We start from the raw sequence: 14840 nt of genomic DNA on the forward strand, positions 1-14840 counted from the left end.
CCAAAATCATTCTCAGCTGCCCCTCTCCCTCGGTCTGATAGTATGAAGGGGCATAGCCTTCCATGAATGCACCTAGGCACCTTTTCAGCTTCCATTTACTGAACAGGGGCTGCAGCCCCACAGGATGTTCAAAGGGCAGGGAACTGTGATTTGCTTTATAGGTGATCGGCCCCCTAAGCCAGTAACTGTGTGTTATGGTGGAGAGAGTTACTGAGTGGAAAAGCACCTTTTGCTTGGCGGAATGGTTGGACTTTGGGGGCAGTCTGGCACAGTGGGCCCTAGATTTGCCCTAACCCCAAAGTGCAGAGAACCCCAGGCCAGGATTATGTATATTGTGGCAACTCCCAGAGGCCCCAGTCAAGATCACTACCCCACAGTGTGGGGTGCTATGTAAAATATTGTGTATAAGATGACAGGCCCTGCCACAAAGAGCCTACAGTCTAATTAAAGACAATGCAACAAGTGAGTAACAGATAGAGGAAATGGGGAAGGAAGAATGGGAGTAAGTATAGATGGCGGCAGAGACGTGCTATGGGCGCACACAGCAGGATGGCTTCAGAGAAATTAAATGAAATTGAGATTTTTAAAATGATAAGATATAAACAAACTAGATCTCAAGTCTGATTACCAAGCAGGTGGGAATGAGGTTCCTATGACCCAGTTCTGATAGAACAAGAGCTGGTGTGAACCCTTGCTCAGGGTGCACAGCAAACCCGACACCTCGTTGGGACTTAGATAAGTTTGGTTAATTAGATGAAAAGAAAGAAAAAAGAAAAAAAACCTCCACCCCTCTCACACACCCACACTCAGCAATTTATTCTTCTGCCCTTTCTGGTGTCCCCTGGTCACAGCAGTGCCCAGCTCTGTCAGAGAGTGACTGTTCCTATGACATTTCTAGCCCACTCAAAGCAGGCAGTATTGGGATCCTGTGAAAGAGCCTCATGACTTCTGCAGATTACAGCTTTGGATACTTCCTGAAGAGCATAGACGTCAGGAGCCTTGTCTGAACAGACCCTCTGATCCTTGAGGAGCTCACCTGTCTGGTAACTTCAATCCCACTGCTTTGCTATGCAGAGCCAAGGAGCGCGGTATGCTCCAGGGCATCCCTCTCCCTGCCGCCCTACAGGGGGCACTCATTTCCACTTTGTGTGTCTAAAACGAGAAAAGCTGGCATTCCACCAACATGGATTCTGTTGTTAGTAACCACCTGAGCGGTATCATCTGTTCTCAGTGGAAAGCGCTCTATTCCCTAAAAGGAGAGTCATTTCAGAGCATTTAGATCAAGGTTTAATCTGTGATGTGGTACAAGATACATCTGTTAAAAGAACATTCCCAGCTTCTCTCCTGGCTATGCATCAACCAGATTTTAGAAGTGATGCTGTAGCAGGCAGGAGGAACGGATCAGGGGGAGCAGCACTGGCGACAGCGCTCGAGGAGAGAATGGAAGAATGTGCACCAGTAGCAAGGGACAGAGGCTTGTCTGGGTAATCACTTGATGCTCCCCCAACCGGGTTCACATCCTGTTTGATATTCATGGAATAAAATGTGGGAGGGATGGAGGAAACCCAGCACAAGACAATGTCCATCATCTGGTTAAGATACTTGGCAGGGTTGGGTAGGGGCCTCATTTCCTGTTCTATCTTTATTGGTCCAAATACTTTCACTTAAATGACCCCCCCCCCCCACCCCTTTGCTTAGTTCCTGCAGCTTGTGGAATGGGATCCGGATCTCCTCAGAACTGCAAGAAGATGCTGAATCTGACACACGGTGAGTAATTCCAGACTGAAAAAGCCCTAATGCCCATCTGGGTTTTTGTTTTTTTCAGATCCTGCCTGTCTGCGCTGCGTTTGAGAACAAATAACCTCAGAACGTTGGCAGGGATGCCACAGCTGATGCTTCACTAACGATAACAGCACCGTAGGACTTCCTGATACTGAGGCACAGGCCTCATCAAACATGTAGATGTGAACACTAACAACCTGCCACTCACTAATGCAGTGCTTACAGGTGTCCAGGGAACAGGTACAACTATGCTTCTCCATGGCAAGCCCTTCCCTCCGTGCCCCTACTAACCTGCATGGTGTGGGTGCCTTTCAGATCCACGAGGACTGATCACCTGGCCCTTTTATACACCTCTAAGAACAGCTTTACAAAAATGTCTTTGGAGTGGCTGACGGACTGGAGCTGGTCACTGGATGGACTCCGGGACTTTATAGCTACAGGGATCCAGTCCTTCCGGGACTGTGACACCACTGCACTCACTGCTGTCGCTTGCCTCTTGGTCCTGTTTGTTTGGTACTGTTACCACGTTGGCAGGGAGCAGCCCCGCACGTATGTCACTGTGAATTCCCTCATGCAGAGCTCCGATGCCAATGGCTTACAGAATGGGTACGCATACTGCCACTCCCCCGAGTGTGTGCGCTGCGCACGAAACGATGGGCTTAACCAGAAACTCTATCACAATCTGCAGGAATACGCCAAGCGTTACTCCTGGTCTGGCATGGGCAGGATCCACAAGGGCATCCGAGAGCAAGGGCGTTACCTGAACAGCCGACCATCCATCCAGAAGCCAGAAGTCTTCTTCTTACCAGACTTACCAACAATGCCCTATTTCTCACGGGACGCTCAAAAACACGACGTGGAGTTACTGGAACGCAACTTCCAGACCATCCTGTGTGAATTCGAGACCCTCTATAAAGCTTTCTCAAACTGCAGCCTCCCGCAAGGATGGAAAATGAACAGCACCCCCAGCGGGGAGTGGTTTACCTTTTACCTGGTGAACCAGGGCACGTGCGTTCCCAAGAACTGCAGGAAATGCCCACGGACGTATCGCTTACTTGGGAGCCTCCGCACCTGCATTGGCAACAATGTCTTTGGGAACGCGTGCATCTCTGTGCTGACCCCTGGCACGGTCATTGGGGAGCACTATGGGCCAACCAACATCCGCATACGATGCCATTTAGGTATGTATCCAGCAGAAGCAGAGAAGAGCTACAGGTATTTTTCTTCCTTCTTTGTTGCTAAAACTGATGTTAGTTCTTCTAAGGCTGTGGAACTTAGTGAAGAGTCTGCTGTATTTTCAAGGTACTGAGTTCAAATCCTGACAGGTTTAGTCTGTTCTCATCAGAGTTTAAGGAGGATTTAGAGACCATCCGATGAAGGGTAAAAACATTATACAAGGATTAGATTTGTATAATAATAAGGATTACCCTAAACTAGGATAGTCACAGAGGGGTCATGATCGCAGCGTAAAGGGAAAGGAGGGAATAATTCAGTCTCGGAAGATGCTGCTCAAGGCACAGTGGCCCAGAGCTAAGGAAGGAAATGTAAGCTCAGATTTTAGGAAACTGGAGTCAGAGAAACTGGGCAATGAAGTGACTCTCTGGGTGAGGGAGCGTCACTGCAAACACTCCCGAACCAGTGAGATTAACTGTTAGGATGGATGGAAGGGTCCTGCACGAGGCGCCTCTCTCTTTACTAGCTCTGAGCCTGCTCTCAGATTGCACACGATACCCAAAGCCACCGAGGAGCCAGACATTGGTATTTGTGTCTCCAGGAGCTGATCCTGGTGTTTTGCTAGGGTTTTTATTAGCACAATAGGAACGTTATGTAGGCCAGAGCTCCCACTGGGTGCCGCACCTTCCCTTCGAAATGCAGGAAGGGCTCCAGCCGCCCCACTCTGCCAAGAACTCTCCATGGCCTCTAGCTCAGCAACCAGGGGGATTTCTCCTCCTCTCCCCCACCACGTTTCTCCTCAGCCCTTTTAAAATGGTATGGATAGACAACGCTTAGCTTGACTGCAGGCAGGGGGTGGGGACGACATGCTCACTGCCTGGGAGGCGCTGAAGTGATGGGGCCTTTCTGGGCTGCCCCAGACACTCCAGCTACTTCCACCTGAACCACGAGGGAACGCTGAACTGGCAGGGAAACTGGCAAACCATCGCCTACATACCACCCCCCCCGGGCCATGTGCACGAGAACAGGATCTTAGTTGCTTCAGAGCCTGTGCCCCTCCTCCTGCAGCTTCATCATCTGGAGTGGGGCTGCTGTTAGTGACTCAGGTTTGCTGCTGCAAGACGACTGTCGCGCAGAAGGGTCTGCCTCCAAGCAGCAGCCTCAGCGGGGGCAGCTCTAACGGAAGCTGCAGGAGCCTGTTTTTGTGCACATCAGCCAGCCCTTTGAAAAGCAAAGGGAGGAGAGGCCCAGACAGCATCTGGCCTCTGCAGATTTGTCTCCGAGCAGAGCCCAGTACTTACAGCTCAAGGAGCTAAAAGCCTGGATTGCTGACAGTCCTTGGGAGAGCCTGGCTGGGAAAGTGTCTCTGCTGCGCACAGCCAGGATTCTGGAACATAGAAAGCAATAATCCTTTGTGGTGGGGGAAGAATCTGCTTGTGGCCCTGCTGGCACACCCCACACGACTGGTCAGCCACCTCTGCCAGGCGCACACACACTGGCACTTGCTTGTTGTTTTTAAGCTAGAGGCAAGCTTCGAAGCAGCTCTCTAGCCCCAGAGCTTCACCAGGTCAGCTAGAGCCATGCTCCCCTTCCCCCTTCCCTAGGCTAGCTGGGGAGCTGGCTGAGTCTGGCCGGGAGAGGAGGAACAAGTAGAGCTCCCCATCAACTTCCCCATCTCCTCTCCTCTGGAAGGGACAGGCCGAGGCACCTAGGAGCGGGATGGAAGGAGCAATGCAACTATTAGACACCACCTGCCAAGGCTCCCACCTGCTCAGCCTTGCTGGCTGTTTATCCCCTCCCATAAAGTCAGGGTCACAGCAAGGGCCCCGGCTATTGGCAATACAGAACCTACTTTTGTCAGGCCTCGCCCCTGGACTCCAGGCCTCATTGTGCCCCCAGGGTGGGAGCCACGTGCCCAGCACTGCCTTGGGCTGGCCTCCAGGCTTCTGAACTTCAGCTCATCTGACTTGTGCACAAGCCAAGGGCCATTTGCAGTGTAAGCCGGTCTGCCCAGAGCCACTCAGGGAAGGGGAGTAGCCCAGCAGGGAACGGGCTAGCTCTGACACCGGGAAACAATGAGCAGAGCAGCACAGCCTGGGTTGTGGGCTCGCTAGCGTCTCCCCTCCAGGTGGAGCTGAACAGTGGGGAAGATTGCGCCGGTAGGGCTGGGCCGTTCTACCCCTTCCCTTTGGCATTTCCCAGACTCCCACTCCACGTGCTCGGAGGTCTGGTGACAGGGCACCCCGGAGTGCTCTTTCCCTGCTTTAGTGCGAGGGTCCCAGCTCCCCAGCGGAGAACAGAGACTTATGTGTGTTTAAAGCCCCCTAGGAGACCCTACCTTGCTTTTGTTTGTTGGTCAACTTGCTGCAGCTCCCCGGTGTGCCCTGCCACGGAGTAGCTAAACCTCTGTTTAGAGTGAGCTTGTGGCACCATCTCTAGGCTCAGGTTCCCCGGCTCCCGTCCCTGGATGCCCAATGCCATGAGCGGTGCTTTCTTCAGGCTTCAAGCCCTGAGGGGGTCGGCTAGACATTGCTAAGCCAGAGCCCAACGCTCTTCCTCATGCCCATCTTCTAGAACGGAGCTTCTGCAGCTCAGGACAGCGTGTGTGGAGGGAACCAGGTTTTGTTTTGCAGTCTCTGAAACGTACATCAAAGAAACATAAACAAGCCTGGCTCTCCCGGGCGGCTGGGAGCCCCTGCTGGGCCCACGTGTTTTTGGCACCAAAGTCAGTCTCCTGCTGTGGGTGTTCTGAATGCCTGGGGCTCCGAGCAGCAGCGGAACATATGCCATATGTTACCATTCGAGACTCAGGAGTGCATGGATCCCTGTGTCTCCCCCCAGTTATACACAGTCTCTTGGCCCCATTGTAGCAGCGTGATCCCCAGGCTGTAATGAGGGACGTTACTTTCACAAACCAGAAGGTATCCTCAAGGAGTCAGCTGCTTGCTGGGGGTCCTTGGTGTATTAATAGCTCAATAAAAGTACAATGTTCTCAATGGCATTGGTCAGTCCATAATAGCCGGTTTAGCTGGGGCTGCCTGGATTTCTACCCATCTAGGTATATGTAAGGCCACTGTCACCATAGTATCTGAGCACCTGGCAATCATGACTGGATGTTGTCCTCATGGCACCCCTGGGAGGTGGGGCACTGCTAGCCCCATGGTACAGAAGGGATCCAAGCCACCAGGCAGATTAAATGACTCGGCCAAGGGCACGCAGGGAGTCTGTGGTTGAGCCAGGAACTGAATCCAGGTCTCTCGAGAGCCCCAGTCCAGCGCCCTCCCCATCAGACCAGGGCAGAACATCTCTGCTTCCCTCAGACTTCAGATCCAAAGCCAGAGACATGCCTCAGGATTCCTGGGCCTTTGCTTTGGGCACCTTGCGCCTCCAGGCTCCCCCCAAAGAAAGGAGTCTGTGGTATCGTGCTCGTTCATGGCAGGCATTGAATACAACCAGCCTTCAGTTACCACACAGGGTTGTATGGCGGTCAGGCACTGGCTTGAGGGGCGCCCTTGCTGAGCTGGGTGTGGGTGCAGGCCAGGACCGAAGTGCATTGGCTGAGCTGGAGGCCCACACGGGCACTGAGCACCTGCCCGAGTTCCAAGCACTGCAGATGGAGTGCAGCATTTCTGTCAATCCGAATTCTGGCTCAGTGCCAGCCCTGCTAAGAGCCATACACGTTTGGGACACAGACGGAAGCGGCTCCTTACTCTCCAGCCCTCACTGCAGTACAAGCCACATCACCATTCACCACCCACATGCAGCTCACTGCTTGCATTTCATTCCTGGGGGTGAGAGTCAGTTCCCCCATTAAAAACATCACAAGCTCTCCTGAAACGTGGTTCGCTAACATGGCCATTAACCGCCAGGGCAGGCTGCCCTGAGCAGCTGCTTGTGGCTACGTACTGCACCTCGCAGCTCTGGCTTCAGGCTGGTGAAGCTCAGCATGATGGGAAAGTGATGCAATAGGGGGTTGGAGATGCAAGCTCCCGGGCTTGGCCCCGTATTGCCACCTCTCAGCCCACGGCTCAGACAAAGGGTTCACCTGGTCCCTAAAGAAAAGGGAGGGTTTAGCCACCTAGACACAGCTCCCCTGACCCACATCTGTCCTCTTTTCTCTCCTGTGTTTCGTACCTGAAGGTCTGAAGACTCCCAGCAACTGCGAGCTGGTGGTGGGTGGCGAGCCCCAGTGCTGGGCTGAAGGCCGATGCCTCCTGTTTGACGATTCCTTTCTGCACACTGCATTTCACGAAGGCAAGTACAGCATGCCCAGCTCCTGCCAGGCTCACTGCTTCTAGACACCCCTGCCGCCTCACCTCACTCAGCTATCGGCAGCCTTTAAAACAGGTTTACATTCAGGCTCCTCCAACCCAGTAAGGGAGGGATAAGCTGGGGCAGGTACAGCAGACCCTCCTCCAAGGCCTGGAAAGGGTTAGATCAATGGTTTGGCTTTCCCTTGGTCTCCCTGCACTCCTAGCACTCAAAACCCTGAGAAAAGGCAGGAGGTCGGTCCCAGCCAATAACCAGAAGGGGCTAGGAATCTCAATGAGGCCTCTTCCTTCCAGATTCTGCACCCAGCCCCCTCCTGCAGAGAGGTGTTAGGTATTTATCCAACCCAAGCCTTTTGGGGCTTGCACATCACTAACCCCCAGCTGCTCCTGGAGAGGGTCGGCACACACAGCTTCCGAAGAGCCCGGGGCCCACTCCACCTCAGCAGTCAGCTGCTTGGCCTGACTTGTGTTTGTGACTTTATTTCAGCCTTGCAAAATTGTCACAAGCATTTGCCAGCCCAGGCCTGAGACCTCCTTGTCTGCCTTTCCCATGGTGACAGGGAGCATGAAAACCTGCTCCGCAGGTGGGTAGACGTTTTGCAAAGCTGCTATAATAGAAATGCAAAGGGCAGCTGTGTCCTGATTCCCCACTTCCCCAGAGCAAGGTTCCTTGCCTGGGAGCCACCCAGGGCCACACAAGCCGCTTTTATGGCAAGTAACAGTAACAGACAGCATCACTGACAAGTCAAGATGTGGCAAACGGTGCGAGTCTCTTTGCCTCAATACAGGGAGGGAAGCTCAGACTCTACCCACTACCTCCCCCCCAGCCTCAGTGAACGCTCTTCCCCACCCAGTTATCCAGATCGTCTGCCATTTCCCAAGTACTCACGCTTGGTAGCAGGAAGCACAGTTTCCTTGTGGTGCAGCAGGAAATATGGCTGGGTCTGCTGCTGCAGCTCTCTTTCCCTTGCTCAGGCCTGGTGTGTGCTCTCGTGCTGCTCACGGCCCCAGGGGAAGGGATGGGAGCCCTGTACCTGTTTTATGTCCCTTTCCCTTCACTTGGGTAGAGCTGCTTCTCATTACTGGTTCACTTATGGGAGCTCTGCTGAATGAACCTGCATGAGTGGGTGATGGCCTAGGAGCAGCTGTCATGCTGGTTTACACAGGGAGTACTCTGGGGAAAGCGGGTGCTGCTCCCCACATAAACTCTCCTGCAGGAATGGGAAAACAGCCCATTCCCAGAGACCTGGGGGATTGCCAAGGGCAGATTAGCACTCTGAGGTTCCCAGGGCATTGCTCAGTTTATGGGACAAACGCAAGAGTCTTGGCATTTGCATGCTAAGCAGCACCAGGTGCACTCAGTGTTTGGCTGGGAAACCTCCAAGGACATTTGCTGTGGTGCTGGTGACTCAGTAGGGGGCACCTCTCCCACCCAGTCAGTACTGAACCAGTTCCACCACCTGGGGCGGGAGGGGGGCACTGTGCTGCTGGCAGGGCTCTGTTTCAGAGGAGAGCCTGGCCAATGGTCGGTAAATAACTCCTGTCCCTTTGGGTTGGACAGATAGCCAGTGGGGCACAGACCTGGAGCCTCAGGGGAATAGACCCCCTCCTCCCCTTACTGTTCTGGCCATCATGCTGCCTCATTCAAATGCCTTATGCAGTTCCATGGACAGGCAGAGTTTTACATCCTGTTCCCAATGGTTCTGTGGCACCGCTGGGCATTGTACACGTGGCTGAACGTACCCACCCCTGCGGAGTGGAGGAAGGGGGCCCGTTGTACAACCATCAGCTTGAAGCTCTTGGGCTCCCTCTGGCTGAAAGACCCTCTCAAAGGTCTGGGGTGGCACATGGGGCTAGGGGCCCCTGTGGTACAGACTGGTGGGGCGGGGCAGAGCCCTCTCTGTTGCACCATGAGTGCTATTGCACTGCTTGCCAGGCGGGCTCCAGGCTAGTTTCTGTCCCAGGGCAGGGCAGGGCAGCGTGCTGACACCCTTCGTCAGAACAGAGCCCCGCTGCCTGCCCGCTCGCTGTTCTGAGCACGAGAAGGGAGAGGTGTGCATGGGGGTTCCTGAAGCCAGCACAGTGCAGCACTGTGGCCTGAGCGCCAGGACCCCTGCTCGTGCCTCATGGCTGGGCTCTTGTGTTCTGTGTAGGTCCCCCCGAAGAGGGCCCTCGTGTGATCTTTATGGTGGATTTGTGGCACCCGAATGTTGCAGCTGCCGAGCGCCAAGCCCTTGATTTTATCTTTGCTCCAGGACGATGATCGTGCTTCTTTGCCATAGTGGGTTCGAGGGCAGGTGGCTGGCCTGCCGGGGCTTTGCCTCATGCAGCCCCGCTGCGGTTCCATCTCCACCCGTGGGAGCCTGCCTCACTGGAAACCTTTCTCATAGCACATACAGTGTTGGGTTTTCCCCGCTCCGGGGTTACTGTAAATGGAAGCTTCCAACTTGCATTAACTTACAGTCTCTTTCTTTCCATCATTGCTTCAGGGATTTCTTTCTGCCATGAGAGTGCATTATCTTCACTCTGTGATTTAGATGCGGTACCACTGTAGTATGTGTTATGTTGCTACTGTGTTTGCAGTGTTCAGAATTAGAGTAACAAAATCGAGGGTGTTTGTTTGAATGTAATAATGTAACATTTCTTGTGGTCAGCTAAGTGCTGTGCTCAGCCTGTCTTTGTCACGGTTTACAGTCACTGGGTGGACAACTCGGACAGCCAGATGGAAATGGCCAAGGAGCATGGTGGTCTCCCTGCTCCTTTGTGCAGAGCGCGTTCAGACCCATTGCAAACCCGAAGCTGAAGAGGGTGATGGTGCTTTGCAAACACACGCTCTGTGCTAGCACATGGCATGGGGGCTGTGGGGCCAGAGGCTTTTAAAAACATTTTCCTCCAGTGTGCGAATAGCACGGCAGGTGGCTGCCTCGGGCTGGGATGACGGCTCCAGTGCATTCGAGAAGGTGTCTGGCCCTGAGCCTGCTGCCACAAGCCCTTGCTTGGTCAGATTGGCTGGGAACACACAAAACAGCCTTTCTGGTGCTTTCAGCTGAGCTGAAAGTGACCAAGGGCCTCAGCTCCAGGCAGCGGAGTAACTTAGATGCTGCCCGGGAGAGTCACACAGAAAACCTGAACCTTAAGTTTGACCAAAGGTTTTTGTTAATTGGCCTAAACCCCTCCTAGAGCTGTTACCTTACGCTTTCAGCGCCCCGGGCTGGGATAGACACACCAGCTGGTGGGGCAAAGGGAGGAGTTGTATGAAAGTAGCAAGTAACCGCATGAGTTGCCCAAGCCCCCGAGGAAGTTAGTCTGTGTCTGGTTCTCAGTCTCCTCTCCCAGTGCACGGAATGGTAGAGTGTCAAACTGCCCTCCACAGGGGGTATTTAATAACTTCTAGTTCTAGAGCAGAAGGGAAATCGCCTTCTGCCTACCCGTAAGAGTCGTGTCCACCAGCTCAACTATGTGTTTTTCTTGGAGAGTATCTACTTGTCTGTGTGTCAGGTGTATAATGTGTAACACAGCATGTCATGTATACAGCCAAATGTACTTACTGTTCTGACTGGAAAGCAAATGTGATAACGGGTAACTGCTGGAGGAGGAAAATGAATCCGCAAGGATCCCTGGATTACTCACTACTGAACGATGTACAAGGGAAAGTATACACCTGAGTTCAAAGGAGTTTTCTACACAGATTTTTCAGTGATTAAATTGCAAGATAAGGTAGAAGTTTCAAATACATGAAGTATTTTTACACAAATATCTTCTTAAAAGAATACGTGACATGCATGATTTCTACGCACATTGAATACTTTGTGATAGAATTACAAAGGAAGCAGGCTGACTCGGTAACTGTGTTACAGTTTGGTACCAGTACATAAGAAAGACTATCAATAAACAATTGTGCTGAAAAATCGAACGGGCTGTGTGTGCGTGTGGGGGGAGGGGATTTCCTCCACTTGCCACGGAGATGGCTGGTTTGCAGTGAAAACCTGGTGCTGGCAGGTGGGAGGTATCGTACTAAGGAGAGGAGCAAGACCAGATTTGGAGCAGAAGCTCTAGGAGGAAAGACTACAGGGAAGCAGGCGTGGCTAGGACAGAGAAAAGGCCGCCACGCAGGGCTACACCTATAGCGAGATGCTGTAAAGGGGACAGAGCAGCTGTCAGGCAGCGGACAGAAGAAAGACAGATTTAGTCCAATACCGAACACTGCTAAGCGGAGCATGGGCTGTAAAGCTCAGAGTAAGGCCAACACCGGAGATGTGCCAGGTGAGAGCAGCCACCATTCAGCCTGCTGAGGATAGGACTAGATGCCACTGAACTGTTCAGACTAGCACCAATTGTTTCAGAGGAGTTGGTTTTTGGAGGAGCAGGAAAACCTCCGTCCCCCAAAGCCGGTCAGTGCTGATGTTTGACTGCAACCCTTCCACATGCAGGATGGCAGCGAGGGCAAGAACCCTGCCCTCGGGCAGTCACAAGGCGGGGTTTGCTGTTCCGGGCAGGGCCAGCACCGCTCTCCTCCTCCCTGTGCTGTGGTGCTGCTGCTTAGCAGCTGGCGTCAGGTCCCGCTGCCAGCACTGCGGCCGTGAATCCCAGTGCGCTGCTAGTTAAGTGCCAGGACAGGCACGTGAGGGCAAGTGAAGCAGGACAGCAGCACTCAGCCTGCCCCTGGAATTACCTCGGGGGCTGTGGGAAATGGCAGCAGAGCCCAGGGCAGGAAGTAATTCCATCTATTGCAGTAAATAAATCTTGTTTCACTGCTTCTGCCCCAGCTCATCTGCACCTGCTTACCCTCTAGCAGATCGCCCCACGTGCACCAGCCCAGACACACACACAGCGTGTCGCCCTCTGGACTCCTGGGGCTGGGGCTGCCTCAGCCTTCCCCAAACCAGCACTGCGAGCCACAGTGACTCTCGGGGGCAAATGCTGGGAGCCCCCAGACTCTTCTGCTGGGGAGCACCTGCTCCCTGAGGAGCAGTGCTGCAGGGAGGCTGCCCTGCTCCCCTCCCCATCATCCCCACTGCACGCCATTACCCCACCCACAGCCAGCTGCCCCAAAGCCCTCAAATTGCTGGGGAAGCGTGTACTCCGCAGCCCAGCTGGAACCCTGCCATTCGTGCCTAGCTGGGCACCTCAGACATGAGCTGGCCGTGAGCGCCCCGTATTCGCTTTCACATGTCTCGTCTTTGCACTGGCTGGGCAGCCTGTGCCAGGACCTGGGACTCAGGACACAGCTGCCAGTGTGGAGTGCCCACCCGTACCTGGCTGCCACCGCTAAGAGGTCCCACCACCCTGCCCAAAAGCAGCAGTGCCCACAGACTTCGGGCTGTGTGAGCTCCCTGGGCAGCGATGGTACAGTCCAGCAACCCCCCTGCTCAGAGAGCTATTACCATGCCCAGCAGGAACGAGACCCATCCCTGGCGCTGCTGCCCCCGGCAGCCTCTGCAGAGGCACATGGCGTTACAGTCAGGGCTGGAAACGGCCAGGTGCGGCGCAGCTCCAAGGGAAGCTTCAACAGCTGAGTGGATGGAGAATTCTGAACCTTTCCCCTTGCCGTACAGGGAGGGTGAACAGCAGCTCTGCTTCAACAGTCACCCAACGCCTGTGTCCCAAAAGGTCCAAACAGCCACGAGAATCACTGTGATCCAAAATGCAGCCAGCTCTAGCGTAGAACACGGCAGCAGCACGACTGCACGTCGGATGAGACTACGCTGCTCTTCAGGATTCCCTGCACAGCATCCACTCTCCCGAGCTAGTCACCAGCACAAGTACCAGTATCACCAGACACTGCAGGCAGAGCGGAGGGAGGCAGAAGGTAATTACCCAACTGGAATCCAGCAGGGCTGATGCACGTGCTTCTTAGAGACATCACTGGCAAGTCTGCCTGTGCCTTTAATGACACTCAGCTGTGCACCAGCCCTGCCTGTCCCCTGTCAACTGTACAGACCAGAGCAGACACCATGTCCGTCACAAACCAGCTTGAGGTACACGGACCCTGAAGTCAATGCAAACTGCAGCTCAGGGACTGTGCTGTGAACTGGCAGAGCAAGAAGGTGGCTCAGAGGGGCACTGAGATCTAGTGGTTAGAGTTTGGGATTGAATGCCAAATCTGACTTCCACCCACCTGTTGTGACACCTTGGAAAGTCATCCCCTCCCTGCATCACTGACCACTTGGCCCACTGAAACCACCCAGGACTTGCATTTTAGTTCACTAGGAAAGGGATGGGCCTAGCTCCCTAGATAGGTTCCACTGTCCTTGTGTCTGGGACCAGGAGGAAGGCTACAGACCGAGCCCTCTCCCCTGAGGGCAGCCAACTCCCCAAGGGGCAAGGACCCAAACCAAACCCATCTCATTCTACCAAGAGCACGCACACCCATGTATCAGTGCCTGGCCGCTGGGGCACTGTACATTACCATACAGAGAGCTAAGAGCCCACGGCTCGCCTCACCCTGCAATGTGGCCCCCGTAGCGACATAGCCACTGAGGTGTGTAGCTAGTCTGCTCCCATTTGGGTAGGGCCCGAATGCACTCCAAGAGGCAGAAAATTGTGGCTGGACCCACCTGCCACAGCCTGTGACTTACAGCAACACCATGGCATGTGCCTGAAGTGGTGCAGAGCATCTCAGCGATAGCCACACAGAACGCAGTCAGCAGCAGATGCAGAGCTAGAGGGCGGGGGGAACTTGCCAGCTGCCCCGATTTGTGTTCTCTATGCTCAGAGGAAGGGCCACCAGCTTGCAGGGAAGGGTTTCCCGAAGCATTTGGGGAAGCATGTCCAGCCCCCTGCTCCACTGCTTAAAGTCCATCAGTGGCCTTGGGTAGGGGAGGTCTTAGGAAGCAGCTCGCTGCATTGCTGGTCAAGCATCTGCTACTGAACAGTAAGTGATCAAAAGCACATGGGCAACTAGGCGAAGTGTCCCACACATCACTCGGCTCCAGAGGCACCAGGTCCGTTAGCAGGCCGGGAGGCACTCGGACCACTCTCTGCCCTCGCAGCAGCCGCTTTTTAGTGGTCATTTTTGACACCACTATTTTTTCATTTTCTCGAAGCACAGCAAACTCCAACTCGACACCCAGCGTTGTGTGGCTGCTGAGACAAGTGTCCTCTCCATAATCACAGGTCTGGGATGGGCCTCACTGTCCAGGCGTAAGGAGTAACAGAAAACAAGGGCATTGCCGTTGTGAGCGTGCCTGACAGATGGCACAGCAGCTTGTAGCAGACAATTTCTGAAGACAGCAAATTCATGTGTTTACTTTCTGCTTGTTACTGTGCAAGAGCTCCTGTCTGTCCCTAGTCGGGCCATTTACACAGCCCCTCACCGGGGCGTCGTTCCCTTGCTCTTCACGGATCTCAGGCAGCCACTTACCAAAACTCCCAGGGTGGGAGACTGCATAATCTCTCTCTAACATGTTGGGGCACAAGAGAGTATTCTGGCAATCCCTAGCAGCTCAGAGACTTCCCTGCCTCATGCCTCAGAGAAAACCTGGCTAATTTGCTGGGGAGCAGCAAGGCTGTGGAAAGACACAGAGTGACCAATGTCTGTGCGGCATCAGGACAGCAGCATGTCAGAGGAATGCTGCCCATTGCGCTAGGGCTGAGACAGGGACAGGATTCTTT

General features: G+C 54.0%; 1 protein-coding gene across 2 annotated transcripts; it reads left to right on the forward strand.

The window, feature by feature from the left end:
• Window positions 1-1812: 1812 nt before the first annotated feature.
• ASPHD2 (aspartate beta-hydroxylase domain containing 2) lies at window positions 1813-11534 on the forward strand. 2 transcript variants are annotated; one of them, XM_054006535.1, is made up of 3 exons: window positions 1813-2963; window positions 7096-7209; window positions 9380-11534. In XM_054006535.1, exons 1-3 carry the CDS (start codon window positions 2078-2080, stop codon window positions 9487-9489), a joined length of 1110 nt encoding a protein of 369 aa, XP_053862510.1. In that variant the 5' UTR covers window positions 1813-2077; the 3' UTR covers window positions 9490-11534. The 2 variants fall into 2 exon arrangements, with proteins under 2 accessions (XP_053862510.1, XP_053862511.1); XM_054006536.1 differs by having other exon boundaries at window positions 9482-11534.
• The last annotated feature ends 3306 nt before the right edge of the window (window positions 11535-14840 follow it).

The sequence above is a fragment of the Malaclemys terrapin genome, chromosome 16 (genome assembly GCF_027887155.1).
Source record: "Malaclemys terrapin pileata isolate rMalTer1 chromosome 16, rMalTer1.hap1, whole genome shotgun sequence".
NCBI lineage: Eukaryota > Metazoa > Chordata > Testudines > Emydidae > Malaclemys > Malaclemys terrapin.

Excerpts from the sequence above, each read along its gene's own strand:
- ASPHD2 (XM_054006535.1), top strand. The coding sequence starts at position 2,078 with ATGGTGTGGGTGCCTTTCAGATCCACGAGGACTGATCACCTGGCCCTT. Across the intron at positions 2,964-7,095 it reads CCGCATACGATGCCATTTAG|GTCTGAAGACTCCCAGCAAC; the intron begins GTATGTATCCAG and ends TCGTACCTGAAG. Across the intron at positions 7,210-9,379 it reads GCACACTGCATTTCACGAAG|GTCCCCCCGAAGAGGGCCCT; the intron begins GCAAGTACAGCA and ends TGTTCTGTGTAG.